This window comes from Lasioglossum baleicum, chromosome 6, assembly GCF_051020765.1.
Source record: "Lasioglossum baleicum chromosome 6, iyLasBale1, whole genome shotgun sequence".
In the NCBI taxonomy this organism is placed as follows: Eukaryota; Metazoa; Arthropoda; class Insecta; order Hymenoptera; family Halictidae; genus Lasioglossum; species Lasioglossum baleicum.
In genome coordinates, this window is record NC_134934.1 from 14,051,901 (window position 1) to 14,069,021 (window position 17,121).

General features: G+C 44.6%; 1 protein-coding gene and 1 long non-coding RNA gene across 2 annotated transcripts in view; one reads left to right on the plus strand and one right to left on the minus strand.

Annotated features, from left to right (window-relative positions):
- Mav (TGF-beta domain-containing family member maverick) overlaps positions 1 to 6,306 on the minus strand; it is a 32,662-nt gene extending 26,356 nt beyond the window's left edge. Inside the window, exon 1 of the mRNA XM_076425714.1 lies at positions 868 to 6,306. Within this exon, the coding sequence (XP_076281829.1) occupies positions 868 to 1,965 (1,098 nt within the window). The 5' untranslated portion in view covers positions 1,966 to 6,306. The remainder of the gene's footprint in view (positions 1 to 867) is intronic.
- Positions 6,307 to 6,574: 268 nt separating this feature from the next.
- On the plus strand, positions 6,575 to 8,727 carry LOC143209703 (uncharacterized). The gene is made up of 3 exons (XR_013009133.1): positions 6,575 to 7,546; positions 7,639 to 7,723; positions 7,895 to 8,727. It is a non-coding gene; the product is annotated as an uncharacterized LOC143209703 (long non-coding RNA).
- The last annotated feature ends 8,394 nt before the right edge of the window (positions 8,728 to 17,121 follow it).

The following is a 17,121-nucleotide window of genomic DNA, read 5'->3' on the forward strand; positions in this document are numbered from 1 at the left end:
CTCTCCCCCTACACACCTTTCGCCAGAGATCGTACACGCTCCTTTTAACGGGGTCCCGTGCTTTTTGCCAACGGGAGCCGGCTATTCTCCGACCGACAACAGCGATTCAAACTAACACTGCATCGAGAAGCTACTAGCTGAAGTGCTGAGAAATTTACGTTGCCGGATACAATTTATTAAGGGGGTAGATTCGTTTTTCCAGGATTGCGAGGGTGCGGAATGCGCGCTCTCATTTCTCGACAATACAAAGATGGAGTTTTTCAGTAGTCAAAAACGCTAGACAAAAAAGATCGATCTAGGCCGCGATCGCCCTCAAAAGTCCTATTTTTTCGTATTAATTGTTAGGATATACATAGTTGCTAATTTTCAGAAGCAAGATATGGGTATAGAAAAATTAATGTGAAAGCCACTCTCATGACAAAAATGTAATCAACCAACCCTCTAGTTTATTAGAGAAGAATCTGATACGTTTTAATGTTCTGACGATAAACGACTCTTTTGGGATAACAATATTCTTAGCTGTTGGAGAACACCATTCCGGAGCAACTGCTGTCGCTGATAGGTTTAAATATTTTCTTGCTGGTTCTACAATTCTCAAATGTTTAAAATTGTTGTACGAACAACCGCGGAATTTGTGTAACCATATATATCGTCTCGATCATCCATATCAATCTTCTAAAAATTATACAAATTAAAATGAGGTTGCATTAGTGCACAAAACCACGATCTCTACCTGACACGTTCTGAACTCGCACAAACCAGCAGCGAAACCAGTGCTAATGTGTCCAGCGATCAACCGAATGTTCTAAAGAGACCGTAAGAAACGGTACCGGAGAGCGTTCGCTCCACAGTCCATGCGGTACTCACCTTGGCTGGGTCAGGTATCCTCTTCAAGCCGAGTCCGCGCGCGATGCTTCGTCGTATGATCTCCAGCTCGTTCTCGTCGAGGACGGTGCCGGCGTTGGTTCGGTCCTCTTCTCGGAATACGTCCTCGAACGCGTCCTCGTAGACGTCCTCGAGACCGGTCGAGTCGGCGAGGTCGCGTCGTAGACCGGTTCGCAACGGGTCCGCTCGGTTCGGATGCGGCGTGGGCACGGCCGCAGCGAGCGTGCACATCGCGAGGATCGCCATTGCAACTAACAAGCGGGTCGGGCGGGTCGTCGGTACTCTTCGAATCACCGGTATTCTCTCCTTACAGTCTCTAGACACCGGTGCTCTTTTTTTAGAGTCTCTAGATACCGCACACTGCCGATCGTACGCATTCCTATTCGAGTGGAACCCGTGAGGCGACGGGTAGGTCCTGGTTGCAGACTCTAGGGGCGGTCGGGTCGTGTGTACCGCTCCAATAGCCGGTACTCGGTCATTAGAGTGTCTAGACATCGGTACTCTTTCCTCAGAGTCTCTGGACACCGTGCAACGCGGGTCATCGTCACGAATTGATCGATGGTGCGCATTCCTATTCGCGTGGAACCCGTGTAGCGACGGGTAGGTCCTGGTTGCCGTTTCCAGGGGCGACCGGGTTACCGGTACTCCGTCCCTACAGTCCCTAAACACCGTACCACGCGGGTCGCCAACGCTTGGCTGATGATGCGACGCATATCCGATGGCGTAGAGCCGGTGGAGCGACGGGACGGTGGTGGCTGCCGTTTCAAGGGGCGGTCGGGTCGCTTCGTGGAGACTCGGTAGATCCCGGTCGGGTCCGAGCGACCCGCAAGGCGAGTCCTCAGGCGTCCGGCAACCCGCGAAGATCCACGATCGGCACTCGCGAACGCGTTCTCCTTGATCCGGATCGAGAACGATGATCGGAACAACGTCGCCGCGAGGAGCGATCCCGCGGATGGGCTCCGCGACGAACGCGCGGCCGGAACTGGCGCCGCTTGGCCCGCACGGGCACGCCGATGCCGCCTGGTCCTCCTCGTTATCACGGGTCACGCGTCGTCCACCAGTCGTTGCCAGCTTTCCCATAGCCGGCGAGCGAGCCGAGCTCGCGGCCGAACCGGCAAGATGTCTCCGTCCAGGGAGCACCTCGCCGCTTTCACGATCACACAACACGCTGATGTACTCTTCTTGCCTCGCTCCTTTTCTCTCCTGAATCGCTTCTGTTTCGCCTTGCCTCGCGTTCTTCACCGAGCTGGCACTCGGGACCACGGATTGGTATGCGGTTATGGCAACGTGTTCGATGGTCCTCCTGCCGGTGACGGGTGCGCTTTTTGCTTTTGTACTCTTTTTCTGATCCACAACTGTTTCTCGATCTCTTCTTGTAGATCGATTCGCTCTTCGGTAATGATCCCACTGGTGGGTACACTGTTTTCTCGCGCCTAATCTGTTCACGACAGTTTCAAGATTGATAATACGCCTATTAGCCGGCAAACTATGTGTCTTCTGTTCCTAGTGTTTCTTCAGTGTCGGGTACGCGCGGCGGGTACACTGCTCACGTGGACCACTATCCTACTCTCCGATCTATTTGCGAGCGTCACTGCAATAGTAACGTGTCTATTACAGCTAGCGGACTGTATTTTCCTTGTCGGAGTTCTTTCTAGCGGGTACGCACAGCGGGTACACTGTTCACTCACACTCTTTACTAACTTCTTCAACTAGACCCACGAACGACTCACATTCAGTTTTGCGTTCGTATATTCTCCCAGGTATCTTCCACCTGGGTACACTTTTTTTCACTCAGACTCTATCCACGTTGTCGAATCGTATTCGTTTGTTTCTAGTCCTCTTTCTCCAATGGCAGGTACACTCTTCGCTGATGCTTTTACTAGAATATATCCTCTTCTTCCAAAGTTCTTTCTTGCGTACGCACAATGGGCACACTTTTCGCTCACGCTGTCTCCTGCTTTCAACAACAATTCACGACAGTGTTGATTGTATTCTTAGGATACACTCTTCTCTCTCTCTTTTGCTAGATTATGTCCTCCAACACTTAGAGGTTCTATGCTAGCCAGGTAGTCGCTAGGATACTCGCCAGAGTGTTCGGCGGGTACACTGTTTACCCGCGCGTTTTTCTGGGATCGATCCAACCGACCACGTGTCTCTCTTCACTTAGACAGTCTCTTCTTGTTTCTGTGAATGACAGGATTCAGACGGAGGTCTTCTGGCGAAGACGAAGAGGGTAGCCGCGGTGGATGGTCCACCGGTTCGGTTTCTTCTTCCTGCGCGAGGGTAGCGGCGATTTCGGGCACGAGGAGAACGTCGACGACGACGATGACGACGTGCACCAGGAGGCGACGGACGGGTCCGCGGACGGAGAGGAGAGAGAGGAAGACAGGGGAGACGGTGCCGAGGCGGTCATCTTAAAACGCGGACCGATCGGAGATCCACGTTCATCCAAGACTTCCGGGAATCCTTGCACACGATCCACGTGTCTCGTCTTATAATTTTCTAGACCCTCTAGATCCTTTAGATCCTATTTTCTTTCTTCCTCTTTGTCGTTCTACTTCTTCCTCGTTTTGTCCCTGTTCCGCTTCTCGAAACGCGCGAGTACTCTCGTTCCGCAGACGGACGAGAAACGACGACGCGATTATGGTTGAAGACGGGACGACCCGCTCCGTTCGAGTGCCGCGCGTCGACTGCCGAATACCGTGGTAACGCGCGCTCGCGTATATATCCCGCTGACTACTCCCCTACTACTACTAACGTCTACTTACATCTACTACTACAACTACTCGGAATTAAGTTCGATACCGTGCCTCACGAATATCAATCGGCCCGGTATCTGAATACCGTCGAGTTACCGGCCGGTATTACCCGTGAAAGTAGACGGTCGGCACTTGGACGTGACCGTTGGGAAACTTGGCCATTCGTCGACCCAACACGATGCACAAACGGGTCGACGATGGTCCGCAGGGTTCAGCAATGCTAAACATTTCTTTCCGATAGTATCTCGTTGATTTGGTCACTGGGGACGTCGTTAACTTGACAAGCTGGTTATCCGGTGATCAGTGGTGCTGTTGTCCTACCTGTTGAATCACTGATCTTTCGATCCCAATTACCAGACTGCGGGTCGTTATGTGAAATTAACATTGTTTCAATTGTCTCAATCAACCTCCAAGTCAAGTGGAAGAAACCGAAGTTAAATGTGTGGAAATACATTTTCGTTTTTAATCGTGGTGAAATGTCGAGCACAATACAACAACATCCGCAAATTTTTATAGTATCTTTTCAAGTTTTTATTTCGCCTATTCATTTTTCTCATAAATGCATAAGATCCGCAGTCTACTGACTATTTATAAAGGTGCATCACATGCAAACGCGTAATCGAAATTAGTAGACGAACAAAAAGTTTCATCTTCCTTTGATAATGTTAAAAGGTCCGCTTCTCCGAGTCAATTGGAAGAAACCAAAGTTAAATGTGAAAATATATTTTCATTTTTAGTTATGCTAAATTGTCGAGCACAATACAATAAAATTCTTGCAGCATCTTTACAATTTTGTATTTCACGTGAATAGTCTTTCTTTGATGATCTTGAAAAGTCCGATTGTCCCAGTCAATTGGGAGAAACCGAAGTTAATTGGAAATATATTTTCATTTTTAATCTTAAATTTAATCTTTTTAAATTGTCGAGTCAATACACCAATATCCTTAAATTCTTGTAGCATCTTTACAGTTTCGTATTTCACCCAATATTCATTTTTCCCATGAACGCATAAAATTCGCAGTCTACTGGCCATTAATAAAGGTGTATCACACGCAAACGCGTAATCGAAATTCTTGGCCCACGAATGGTAGACGCTTCCGAAGACTGTAAAGGTAGTGGTGACTAGAGCTATTTAGACCCCTTACTCATCGACTTTTTTATAGCCTGTTTTTCGGAAGGGGAGGCTTGACGTACACTGTCGATCATAACACCTATCCGTACTACCATAATCAGTTCGAGTACATGGCATTCGAGTGTTCAGGGTAAGTTGGACATCTATGGCAACGGTTTCAGAGAGTCTTTCAGGCTTTAACTTCCGGAAAAGTGGATTGCAGTTCTGAAAGCTTGTACCTGAGATAAACAACTACCGAAGTTAGCTATCCTCTGAAAGCTTCCATAAATATAAACCAATCGATCTAAACTGATTGTGAATGTCACGGAAATTCCACAAAATCGCGACAATTTTCCTTTAAGAAACAAAAAAGTCTTAATTGTACCTCACTACGCTCGACATAGTGCAAAGTATGTACATATTTCTTAAGATTGAATACTCAATTAAAGTTGAAGGTAGTTTATTTTCTACTAAATCAGCACGCGAACAAGTTCTATCGCACAGCAAAATCACTTAGCTGTTTCCTCATCCTGTCAATCGACTTCGTTTTCCTGTATGCCGCCTTTTAATTGATACAAGCTGATCAATTCCGCAGTTAGTGGGGCATTTATTCCCGTTCGGAATGCGAACAACACACCTGCGACAACGCTTGTCAAAACCATTTAGAAATACGTACGTCTCTCAGTATACTCTATACTCTATACTCTATATATTTGAATCCTCGCGAACGATTGAACATTTTATTGTGTACCACACCATTGAAGCAGCATTCTTTCATTAACTCTGCAAATCCATTCATCGTTTAACTATGATATCCAACTCTTCAGTGGACGATCTCATTTCATAGAAAACGCAGATAGGTGCATTCGATGCATCAGGAGCTAAATGTGTTTCTTCCATTAATAACTTTAGTCAATCCACTGTTCTAAATTGCACCTACTCATTTTTGTTATGAACGCATAAAACTTAGAACGAAGATGGAAAAAGAAGAAGAACCAACGACTAAAGAGGATGAACTGCGCGAGCTAAATGTGTATCTTCCATGAACAATTTTAGTCCCTCCACTGTTTTAAACAGCACCTACTCATTTTTATCATAAATGCGTAAAACCCGCAGTCCAACTACTCCTGAAAGATTGAAAATAGGACGAAGAGGAAATAGAAGAAAAACTAAATGTGTATCTTTCATTAATAATGTTAGTCAATCTACTATTTTAAATTGCACCTACTCATTTTTGTTATGAATGCATAAAACTTAGAACGAAGATGGAAAAAGAAGAAGAACCGACGACTAAGAGGATGAACTGCACGAGCTAAATGTGAACAATTTTAATCCCTCCACTGTTTTAAACAGCACCATTTTTATCATAAATGCGTAAAACCCGCAGTCCAACTACTCCTGAAAAATTGAAAATAGGACGAAGAGGAAATAGAAGAAAAACTAAATTTGTATCTTTCATTAATAATGTTAGTCAATCCACTGTTTTAAATTGTACCTACACATTTTTGTTATGAATGCATAAAACCCGCAGTCTAACTGATCCTGAAAACATTGAAATTATAACGAAGAGACAAAAAGAAGAACCGTCGACTAAGAAGCTGAAGCAGCCGAAATAGAGCAATCAGAGGCGATGCGAACCGAATGATAAATCGTATTAGCGATTTCTCGTTCGTCCTCGACTCCCTGTCGCTCCATCAAACCGTTCTGATCATCCTAATCAGCGTCATAGTTAACCGATGATACTCTGCGAGTTTCCCATCGTGGATCGACGTGTCGCGAATTTCCAGCTGTCGTCGCGTCGCGTCGGGCTTGTCGCAACTGTACGACCATGATCGACGAAACGCGGTCGCATTCCGGTCGGTGGACGTCTACGGTCGAAAGCGACGCGGCGTGGCGCTTAAATCGCGTTATCACCGGAAGGGCCGCTAAATGGAACAACGTTGACGAGGAAATCGAGAGAGGACCGGGGCGATTGGAATAATCGCTGGCTGCGAGGTCAAAAGTCGTCGGCAACACGATATTCGGTTTGGTCCGATTTTCCGGTGGACGGTGAGTGTCAGTCGCGTCGTCGCGTCGTTGACAGGACGGAAACAACCGACGACGCTTTTCGGAAGGGAATACGCGACGGGAAACGTTCGCGGAATCCGGCTCCTCCCCGTTCGACACGCTCGCAGAGTTTTTTCGCGGAACGAGAAGCTCTCGCGTGACGCTATTGTCACCCTAGATCGGTTAGGCGCGCCGCTGCGACGCGTCATCCAGCGAGGGGTTTCGCTTGATTCCCGATAAGAACAGAGTCAATGATCATTCGTCGACGCACAAAAAGAACCGAAACGTTCGCTCGTTCGAGAAGTCTGCGCGCGGTTCTCGTTGCACAATGAAGCTACCAACGATAACGTAATCCGGCCGGTGATGTATTGCACGCCGTTCGATAGCTCTTGACTTCCTGTATCGGGATCGAGCCGACGGTTTTCGCGATAGCGACCACGAGGATGCTGATTGAGCATCTCGACAATCTCGACAACATTTCACTGGAGCATTTTATGGTTTGGGGATTGTTCTGTGAAGCAGAAGTTGTGGGACACTGCTCCCAGTCCATTGGGAGCAGAGAAGCCACGCCCACCGAGAGGATTTTATCAAGAATGCACAACACAGTTTTCTGCCTTGTAAGGTTTAGCGAATGAAATGTCGTGTAAAAATTTAATTGCAGCTGGCTTGGGCACGGATCAACTCGCAGGCCACTGCTCCCAGTCCACCGAGAGCAGCGAAACCACGCCCATTTAAAGCAATCAACGTAATAGTCGACAAGATAGACAGTTCTCTGTCCCCATGATCGAGTAGATGAAACGTCGAGTGGAAATGTGATTAAACTGTTATCATTTGCAGGACTGCATCGCAGAGCACTGCTCCGACTCCGTTGAAAGCAACTAAGCCACGCCCACTCAGAGAATTCTACTTTGGAAAGCACATGGTAATCAAGTTTCTGCTTGCGAGATTAAATTGATGAGAAGTTTGATTAAAGCAAGCTTGAATGTAGATTGCTCTCTGGAGCACTGCTCCTGCTCGGACGAGAGCAATAAAGCCACGCCCATTTAGAGCATTCTACGTAGAAAGTACAAAGCAGACAATTTCATGCTTGCAGAATCGTATGAATGAAATGCTGAGCGTTCACTCGATTAAAGCTGACACTAGCAGAGATTGCCGTTCGGGGCACTGCTTCCAGCTCATTAGGGCCAGCAAAGCCACGCCCATTCAGAACGATCTACGTAGCAGCAAGCAAGCAAAAATTGGAAATATTAAAAATTGTATCGATCCATTAAAATAAATATATTTTCTGGGATCTTCTTTCGACATTTTAGACCTCGTTCCAATTATCACCTGGTTTTTTCTTATGCATATTACACAATCGATCTCAACTGTTGGAAACGCGAGCGTGGTCAGGGTTCGACACGGGTATTACCCGAGATACATCGCGTACAGGTGAACTTCTGCCACGTATATGTATGTACGTGAGCCACTAAACTTTCCGATTAACGTTGCTTATCCGTATCGCCTGGATCGCCAGTGAATGGCTTCCTGGTACTGTATTATGGTCAAAGTGTGTATGTTCACGTGCTTCTATCCGGCACGGTAGAATGTTGCGACAAGAAACGTTCAACATCCGGAATTCTCGTGTACTCGCGGCAAAAAAAGGCGCAGCGTTGGTCGTGTCGTTTCCTTGATGGAAATCCCCCTGTGCCCGTGGTCCAGAATTCCCTTTTACGCACCTAATCGGAGCATTTTCTGCGAACAAAGTGTCGTCAAAAAGGTTATTAACACTAGACGTACCAAAATGATCTGATTTGTTCTTGTTTTTCTGGGGAATTGTTTCAGTGAACTTCTCTATCGAAGCACATATTCAAACAAAACTGGTACGAAATCTAAATAATTACAATTGGGCATTATTATAACCAGCCGAAGTATAGTGACCAAATAATTGTCACCAACTGTCACAACCTAACAAACTGCGTACAATCGATACGTAGAACATCCACTCTCAATCGCACACACGTAATTTATTATCTTCCCGTACATTATTTATGTCTCCGTGTTTTTCCTTGTTGTTATCTCGCATCAATTTGCTTCTCTCTCTACCCGACATTCTCTTCGGACATAGACTCGAATTCTACGCGCAACAAAGATGTTTTAATCATCGTCAATTCATAGTTCGCTCGCTACTTTGTTTCCTATTACATCATCCGTTTAGGTGATTCGCGGAAAATCATTGTTAATGAACACTGTTAATGAGAACTCTACACCCTGGGAATACTCTTGGTATGCTCCGATAGCAATAGGTCAGGGCAAATGATGTCACAGAAAGAAATAAGAGAGAGATACACAGTTATCTATCTTTAGAGACCATTCAGTAGATGCGGCTTCGTTGCTCTTTACTTTGGCGGAGCTGGAATAATGCCCTACGGGGCAGTCTTTGCCCGAGCGTTTCTTAAAGGATCCTATAGGATCCTATAAGGAACATACAGGGTGTCTCAGCTGAAGGAGGCCACCTAAATATCTCCTTTATTTTTAATGACACAAAAAATATTTATGGCATAATTTAAATGGAAGGAGGAATATCATAGAAGAACAATTTCTTTTGTCCGGATATTTTTTCAGTTTTCTCAAGGTCATCGTTATTTTTTTATCGGGAAAACTTATTTTTTTATTCAATTTTATAGCGGCTGAAAATATACATTTGAATATGCTTAAGTCATTAACAAAAAAGATGGAATAAAAAAAAAGTTCTCCCGATAAAAAATAACGATGACCTTGAAAAACTATGAAAAAATAACCGGACAAAAAAAATTGTTCTTCTATGATATTTCTCCTTCGATACCATTTAAATTATACCATAAATATTTTTTTTGTGCCATTAAAAATAAGGGAGATATTTAGGTGGCCTCCTTCAGCTGAGACACCCTGTATAGTTCGTTTGAATTTTTTCGTAATAGAGAAAGTGCTCAGTTTATTCTGTCTATGCAGAGTGCCCCCAGTGGGCGTGGCTTCTTGGTCCACAATTTGGACGAACTCCATACAATGCTCCACAGGAGAATCTTTATTCAAGCCATTTTCAAAGTATCTCACAAAGTTCCACGTTTGAATATTTCATAATAGAAGTGGTGCTGCAAGGATGGGTACTACCTGTACGGAGTGCTCTCAGTGGGCGTGGTTTCTTGGCCCTCAATTTGGGCGGACTCGATACATTGCTCCACAGGAGAACCTTTATTCAAGCCATTCTCAACGTATCTCACAATCTTCTACGTTTGAATATTTCATGATAGCAGTAGTGCTGGAAGGGTGTGTACTACTTGTGCAGAGTTCCCTGAGTGGGCGTGGTTTGTTGGCCCCATTCTCTCTATCTCGACGTAACTTCGTTACCTCCGAAATGAACCCCTTGCCGTATCATTTTCTTTCCTCATTAAAACATCTTTATCACCAAAGTTGATACAGAACAGAAAAGAAAATGTATATTTTTTATATAGCTACATTTATTTGAATTTTAAATTTTAATTCATCCAGAAAGAAACGCGTAGCATTCACATTTGTTAGACTTTGTTAAAATCTTCGTCACGAGCCGGACTCGTTTTAAGGTATTTATACGGCAAGGGGTTAAGCGGAGCCAGAGCCAGTGGCCCTCAGGGCAACATCTTTGCTCCGGCTTATGATCATTGTTAAAAAGAACGGCGCTCGACAGCTCGTTACACAGGTTGGCTCTCGTTCCAGGAATCGAACGATCGTCACGGGAGCCGCAAGGTAGAGGGCATGATGAATCATGGGATACACGTCGCTCCTGCTCGCCCCTCGTGTCATTCGTCCTCGTCGAAAGCGGTGAGTTGCCGCTCGTTGTCGGCCGTTTCTCGCTAATATCCCGTAATATTCCGTAATACGCCGATGACTAAGCCAATTTCGCGGTCCGTGTTCCTTCGAAGCGAGCCATGCCCACGCGTCCCACGGCCCGCGAGAATCGCCCGCTTCTCTGTGTGCGTGCGCGATTTATGATCTATAGCGAGACCGTGTCGCGTGTTCCGCGCTACTAGATCTCCGCCGACGGGGATTCCTGATCGATCGATCTCTCCTCGGATAGCGGAGCGACAGCATTGACCCTAAAACACCGAGGCGAGGCGACAAATTAAACGTAGTCTCATTAGACAGTGGATCTTTATGCATTTATGACAAAAATGAGTAGGTGCAATATAAAACAGTAAAAATATTAGAAGAATTTAAAAATACTGACCAGTTTGTTGCAATTCAGGTAGAACATTTTTATTTTGCACGAAGATCCGCTGTTCTTGAACGTATACACTTTGAGTGTGTGCAATTGATAATAATTTACCAATTTAATGGTAAAAATCGCCAATTAATTAATATGTAATAATTCGACAGCGGATCTTTATACAAAATAAAATTTTAGAAACTGGAGCGAAATTTCTTAACATGTTTAATAGATTGACAATTACATGTATAAGAGTATCTTTAAATTCTCCTAATGCTTTTATTGTTGTAAATTACACCAACTCATTTTCGTCATAAATGCATAAAATCCGCTGTTTCTAGTAATAATAATAGTTTAAAGTCCAAATAAAAAGTTGTGAGAAGCAACTTGTATGGGACCGACTGTAGGTATCAATGAACCTGGATATTGACACAAGGGTTAATATTGATCGTCTCGTTTACACGCAGCATCGCCAGTCAAGGATTAAAATAGACAGTGAAGAAAGTATCTAAAATGATCGATGAGCAAAGGTTTGAATAGACTGAAAGTCTTTAGCGCTTGTTAACCCTTTGCTCTCTGAAGACGATGCTTTTCTTTAAAGCTTGACTCACTGTACCAACGCTATACCTTCGTCTAATATTAAACGAGAAAATTGAATCATCAGAGTTGACTGAGAATAAGCAAGACAGAACAAGCAATCGCAATTGTAGTGCGAAACAGCAATATGCTTGTCTATTGCGATTTGTATTCGTAGAATGTTTCGGGCGAAATACATAACGGAAAAAGGATGATTTATGATTGTCGTAAAAAAAAATAATAAACGAATCCACCGTGCGCCTACGTGAGCAATTTACCGCTTGAGAAATTCGAACGATCGGCCACCTGAGCGCGTGACCTTGAAAACAAAATGAGCAGAGTCATTAGAATTTTACTAATTTGTCCACTAGCCTCTCGAGAATAGACAGCTGCGTTGTATATAATGAATAAAGGAAACCATAATGTTTTCTAATAAACAAATTCCTGAATCTTGGTGAACGTCGCGCATAGATCGAAATCTTCCTTTCCTTTCCGTTTGCAATCTGTCACATTTATACTCGACACAATAGCCAGAGAAATAGCCTTTTTTCTTAGGTAGAACATAATAAATAACGAACAAATTCCTGAATCTTGGTGAACGTCGCGCTTAGATCGAAATCTCCCTTTCCCGAGTCACGCTCCCACGGCAGACAGTCAGCAATGTTGCAGCGATTTTCAAGAGTGACGGAGAACATTGCTGCAACCTGTCACATTTATACTCGATACAATAGCCAGAGAAAACCCCTTCAGGATCCTGTTCTTGAGGTAGAATCCAATAAATAAGGTGTACAATGAATAAAGAAAACCATACTGTTTCTAACGAACAAATTCCTGAATCTTGGTGAACGTCGCAAGTAGTCAACAATGTTCCAGCGATTTTCAACAGTTACGGAGAACGTTGCTACAAAAGAAAAATTCAACCATGTATAATGTGTTGAACTTCGAATGACCTTCGAAGGAGTTACTCTTCAAAAAGCATAACCGTACTGTCTAGCATTTTTACGAATGCATTGAAAATGGTGGCCGTCAGCATTTAAATCCCACATCTATTCCGCGGAATCGAAAACGGCGCGGGATTGCAAACCCTAATCCTGTCGAAGAATCCCGTCAAGGACCGTGTCGGCCGGAAGAAAACGGAGCGAATGAGCGAATGGATGAATGAAAGGTTAAGATAGAATGGTATTGGTTAGTTTTCTGTAGACCAAGTCCAATTTCTTATCCGTGAGGGTGAAATAAAAAGAGGAACTAAGAAGAACTAGATGAAATAAATCCCACATCTATTCCGCGAGATCGAAAATGGCGCGGGATTGCAACCCCTGATCCTGTTGAAGAATCCCGTCAAGGACCGTGCCGGCCGGAAGGAAACGGAGGCGGGAGGCGAAGCCAAAGCAGCCGAAGGACCTCGGTACTTGAAGGATCTGTGTCGACGTCGACGTCGCCGCCGCGCCGCCTGCCACCATCGACACCATAGTGCGTCTCCTCGAGTGTCCCATGAGGAGTTGCATGGATGCGACATGCCGGTGAATCGCTAAAAATGAAAGAAGCCCCATACCGGAGCACAGAGTCTCGCTCGTCCAACGAACTCGACGATCGTGAAGGATCGCGCGTTCCCAAGGCCGAACGTGTCTCCTGAAACCGCTATATCGGTTGTTGGGTAGTTGTATAGTTGTATACCCGTGCACCGCGCGCGCGTCAATAGCGACAAAGCGTTCGGAACCGCGGTTTGCCGATCGCTTGAACATCCGAGCCGCCTCTGGCCCGAGGGGAGAAACCGATCGAGAGGGAAAACGACCCTGCTACCGTTTCAAAGTCGACAGATTGACTCACCGAACAAGGGGACCGCGAAATCTACTGCGCAGTTGCCACACGAAACGCGCAGATCTCTGTCGAGCAGAAAAATTGCGCGAAATTAAACCATTTTCAATTCTATTCAATTAATACGGATCTCCAGGGGTGATCATGCGGACACATCCGCACGCTAAAAGAAAACCTCAGAGAACTGAATTGTACGTAAACTTCTTATAAAATGAGAAAAAGGAAAAACGATAATCCTTGGGAATAACGATAACCTTTTAATTCTTTTACAAAACTCATTTTCACGAGTGAAATTTTTCTTTGAGCAACTGCACCAAATAATGGGGACACATCTCTCCGCACGTTAAAGGAAAATTTCCTCTGCGATCATGATTTTTTCAAATAGTTAGAGAATCTTCCTCAGAGAACTGAATTATACGTTCAAAGTCTTATAAAATGAAAAAAAGGAGCATCAATTCTTTTACAAAACCTGATTTGCTCGAGTGAAATTTTTCTTCGAGAGACGCCACAACACTTGGCCCACCCAGATGCAATAAAAGGTGTTCGCAACCTTGTTGCATCAGAGAGTATTTTTCAACCCGAACAAGTAGCAGCACCTGCATACGACGCTGTCATTAACGAAACTTTGTGGACAGGTGTACTTTTTGTACCAGATTTATCAATGGTCAAATGAACTTGAAAGATGAGCGTTAAAATAAAGTTTTAACTAGATTTCGAGCTAAATAACGACACAGGTTTAGGCGTAACGCGTAGTCAAGTCCTTTCTGGGAAGATCGAAGCTATTTTAGAAGATGCATTAAAAATAATCTCACTACTCAGACGGAAGCTCGGGGAGCTGATGGATGACAGAAGTTTTTATAGTTTTTCCTCAAAAGTTTACTCATCTCCCCACGCGAGGCGACGCGTCATTGAACATTGCATGCGCCGCGTGCCAGAAAATTAATTTGCCTTCCAATTGGCTGCGTTTCATAAAGTACGCAGTGGTTGCAAGTATCGCCAGTCACTGTGAAAACTGATTAACACTCTCAAATCCATTTTCAAGCATTGAAATTCCATGAAAATTCTTTGGCAAGTCTAACGAAACGACTAAATGTGCTGTTGAAGAGAATTCTTCAGGAAAATAATGTTACTTCGACCTGGTACAGTCCGTTAGGATGGAGCGTACGCTATATTTCTGGAACTAGAGCAAAATAATGTTATTGCTCGGCATTTGGCGTGAAATACACAGTCTGTTCAGGAAGTTCCCATGCCAATTTTTTAAGAGATCTATTAACCTCATCAGCTGTAAAATTCCAATACTACTAAATAGCACAAACATTCCTGAATGTTCCACAATTTTTTCGCTTAACGATGCTCATTAGATTTTTAGTAAGACGTAACAAAAGATCGTTCGCTTTTTTATCAGGTGTAGAGCAATGAGCTGCAATGAATTTTTGCTTTAAAAGTAGAAGACTTTGGATATTTATGAAGTTTGTGGGTTCACACAGAATGAAATTTCGTTTTTGGAGGTGAAGCGACATCGATCACAAAGGGTCAACGCACGATCTAAGTTTCCTGTTATTCTTGGATAAAATCAGACAATTCGGATGCAGCGATTTGACAGAAAAAAACGAAGGGAAAATGTGGGGAACGGGACAGAAATTGCCAGACAAAATTCGTTGACCACGGACCGATCGTCGGCACCGTATGCAGCGTCGAAATAAACCACGTAACCCCGTTTCGGGTTGAGTAACGTTGCTGCAGCTGTTCCTTTATTACGATACATCCCGCGCGTCCCAGATCGGGAAAGGAACAGCCTGCCCTTCCTCCGACCTTTGCAGATGCACATCGCGATGCACATCGCAACAAAGCCAATAATTAGCTTGGCGGGACGTGCACGCCGGCATGGCCGCCCCGATCGCTCGATATCTTTGTTAACGACGCTGGTTCGGAGGGATTAACGGCGCCTCACGCAGGATTATTCTCCTGACCGCGAAAAAATGCCATCCTACGACTGCGCCGCCAGTGAACCCTCTTTCTTTCAATGCAACCACACGCCCCTTCCTACTCCCTCACCCTCGGAATTTATCAGCTCATCGGCATTGTTGCTCGGCTCGTTATTATTAATGTCTTCATTATGCAACTCACGGTACTTCAAACTGCGTCCGTGTCTTCTCTAAGACACGAGACCAAAAGTAATTGCTGTCGGTTGAAAATCAAACGAATCAGCTCGCAATTTAAAATTTTTTCTACAAGCACAAAATGAAGAAACTTTTTCTCTTTAGGATAGAATGAAACTATGCCAAAATCTGGCCCGCCATAAGAAGAAAACTGTGAACGCATGAAAGGGAAAGCGAGGAGGAGGAGTGGCCAGTGAATAAAGATGTACAGGCTGGTTCCCTCAATAATATCCGGAAATGGGGGGCCGTTTAAGGGCACGCACACACGGTGTACAAGGCACCCGTTACCAGGGCTAATCACGTGGGAACGAAACCGCGAGTCCAGGACTCCGCAATGTTTGGTGCCGGTGCTCGGATGGGTCTTCTCGAAAGTCGAAACGCGTTTTCGATTACCCGCGAAACCACGCATACCCGTGGTTTCTAGAGCTTCCTCCCGTGGTACCCACACTTTCGCGCGATACCAACGTTGCGCGAAGGAATTCCTCCTCTTCCGCCCTCTACTTCTCATCTTCTCGCCTATGGCGACGTATCGTTTTCTAAGCGATCTATACAGCGCCATCAAGAGTTTACGGAACTCTTTCTTGACGTGTCGGTGACGCAAGCTCGAGAATCAATTTTTCACAAAATGTTTTAGTTCAGTGTATCCTATCATTTTTACAGAAACCGGAAAATCGCGGTCGGATTTCCGAATTTTTCGGACGTATCGGTGGCACAATCTCCATTTCGCTGTTTATTCTAGACAAAGTGAACTTGCAGCTACCTCCACCATTAATTTCGACGAAGTCGTTTTAAATAATTCAGCTAGACCTATCATTTTTACACGAAACGGAAAGTGGTGGTCGGATTTCTGAATTTTTTTCAGTCTTATCGGTGGCAAAATCTCCACTTTACCGATTATTCGAGATAGAGAGGAGTTTCAACTACCGCCGCCATTAATTTTGTCGAATTCTGTGAAGTCGCGTGTCAAAACCGCATTTTTAATTGTAAGCTTTGTTCGCGCATGGAACAAACAGATAAAATTTTACTTTAACTGCTGTTCCACGTTGTTAGAAGAAGAATTCAGTTTGTTTGTCGATGAGCAAGTAGTCGCGTGTGACCATCGATCGAAGGGTGAGTCAAATTCTTCCCCGTTACTCAGCGAATCTGGAAAATTCGCTGGGTCACGCGACCACCCATTCGATTCATCCGCTTTTATGCTTTAACCCGTTGCACAATACTATCGAGTCAGACTCGTGATGAACGCTTCGAACAGGTTCTACTAGATCCGCACGATTTGTTATCAATTTCTTTTAAACTGAAATCAAATTCTGTTTTGCTGTTGTCGATGCCTAAAAGTGCATCTACGAGGTTTTAATTCATCGCAAAAGTTACAGGCATGGCCAAATACAGCGCAGAGTTTGAAAGCTGGCACACAAAGTAGCACAAAGCAAGAGGAGCACTCTACTTATAACACACCTCGATCGTTGATATTGCTGCTTCAGAGAATAATGAAAATATCGAAAGGTTAGAGTGGTAATCGATCAAATCTAACCAGCTTTCTAGCTCCACAGAGATTCTATCCACCAACGA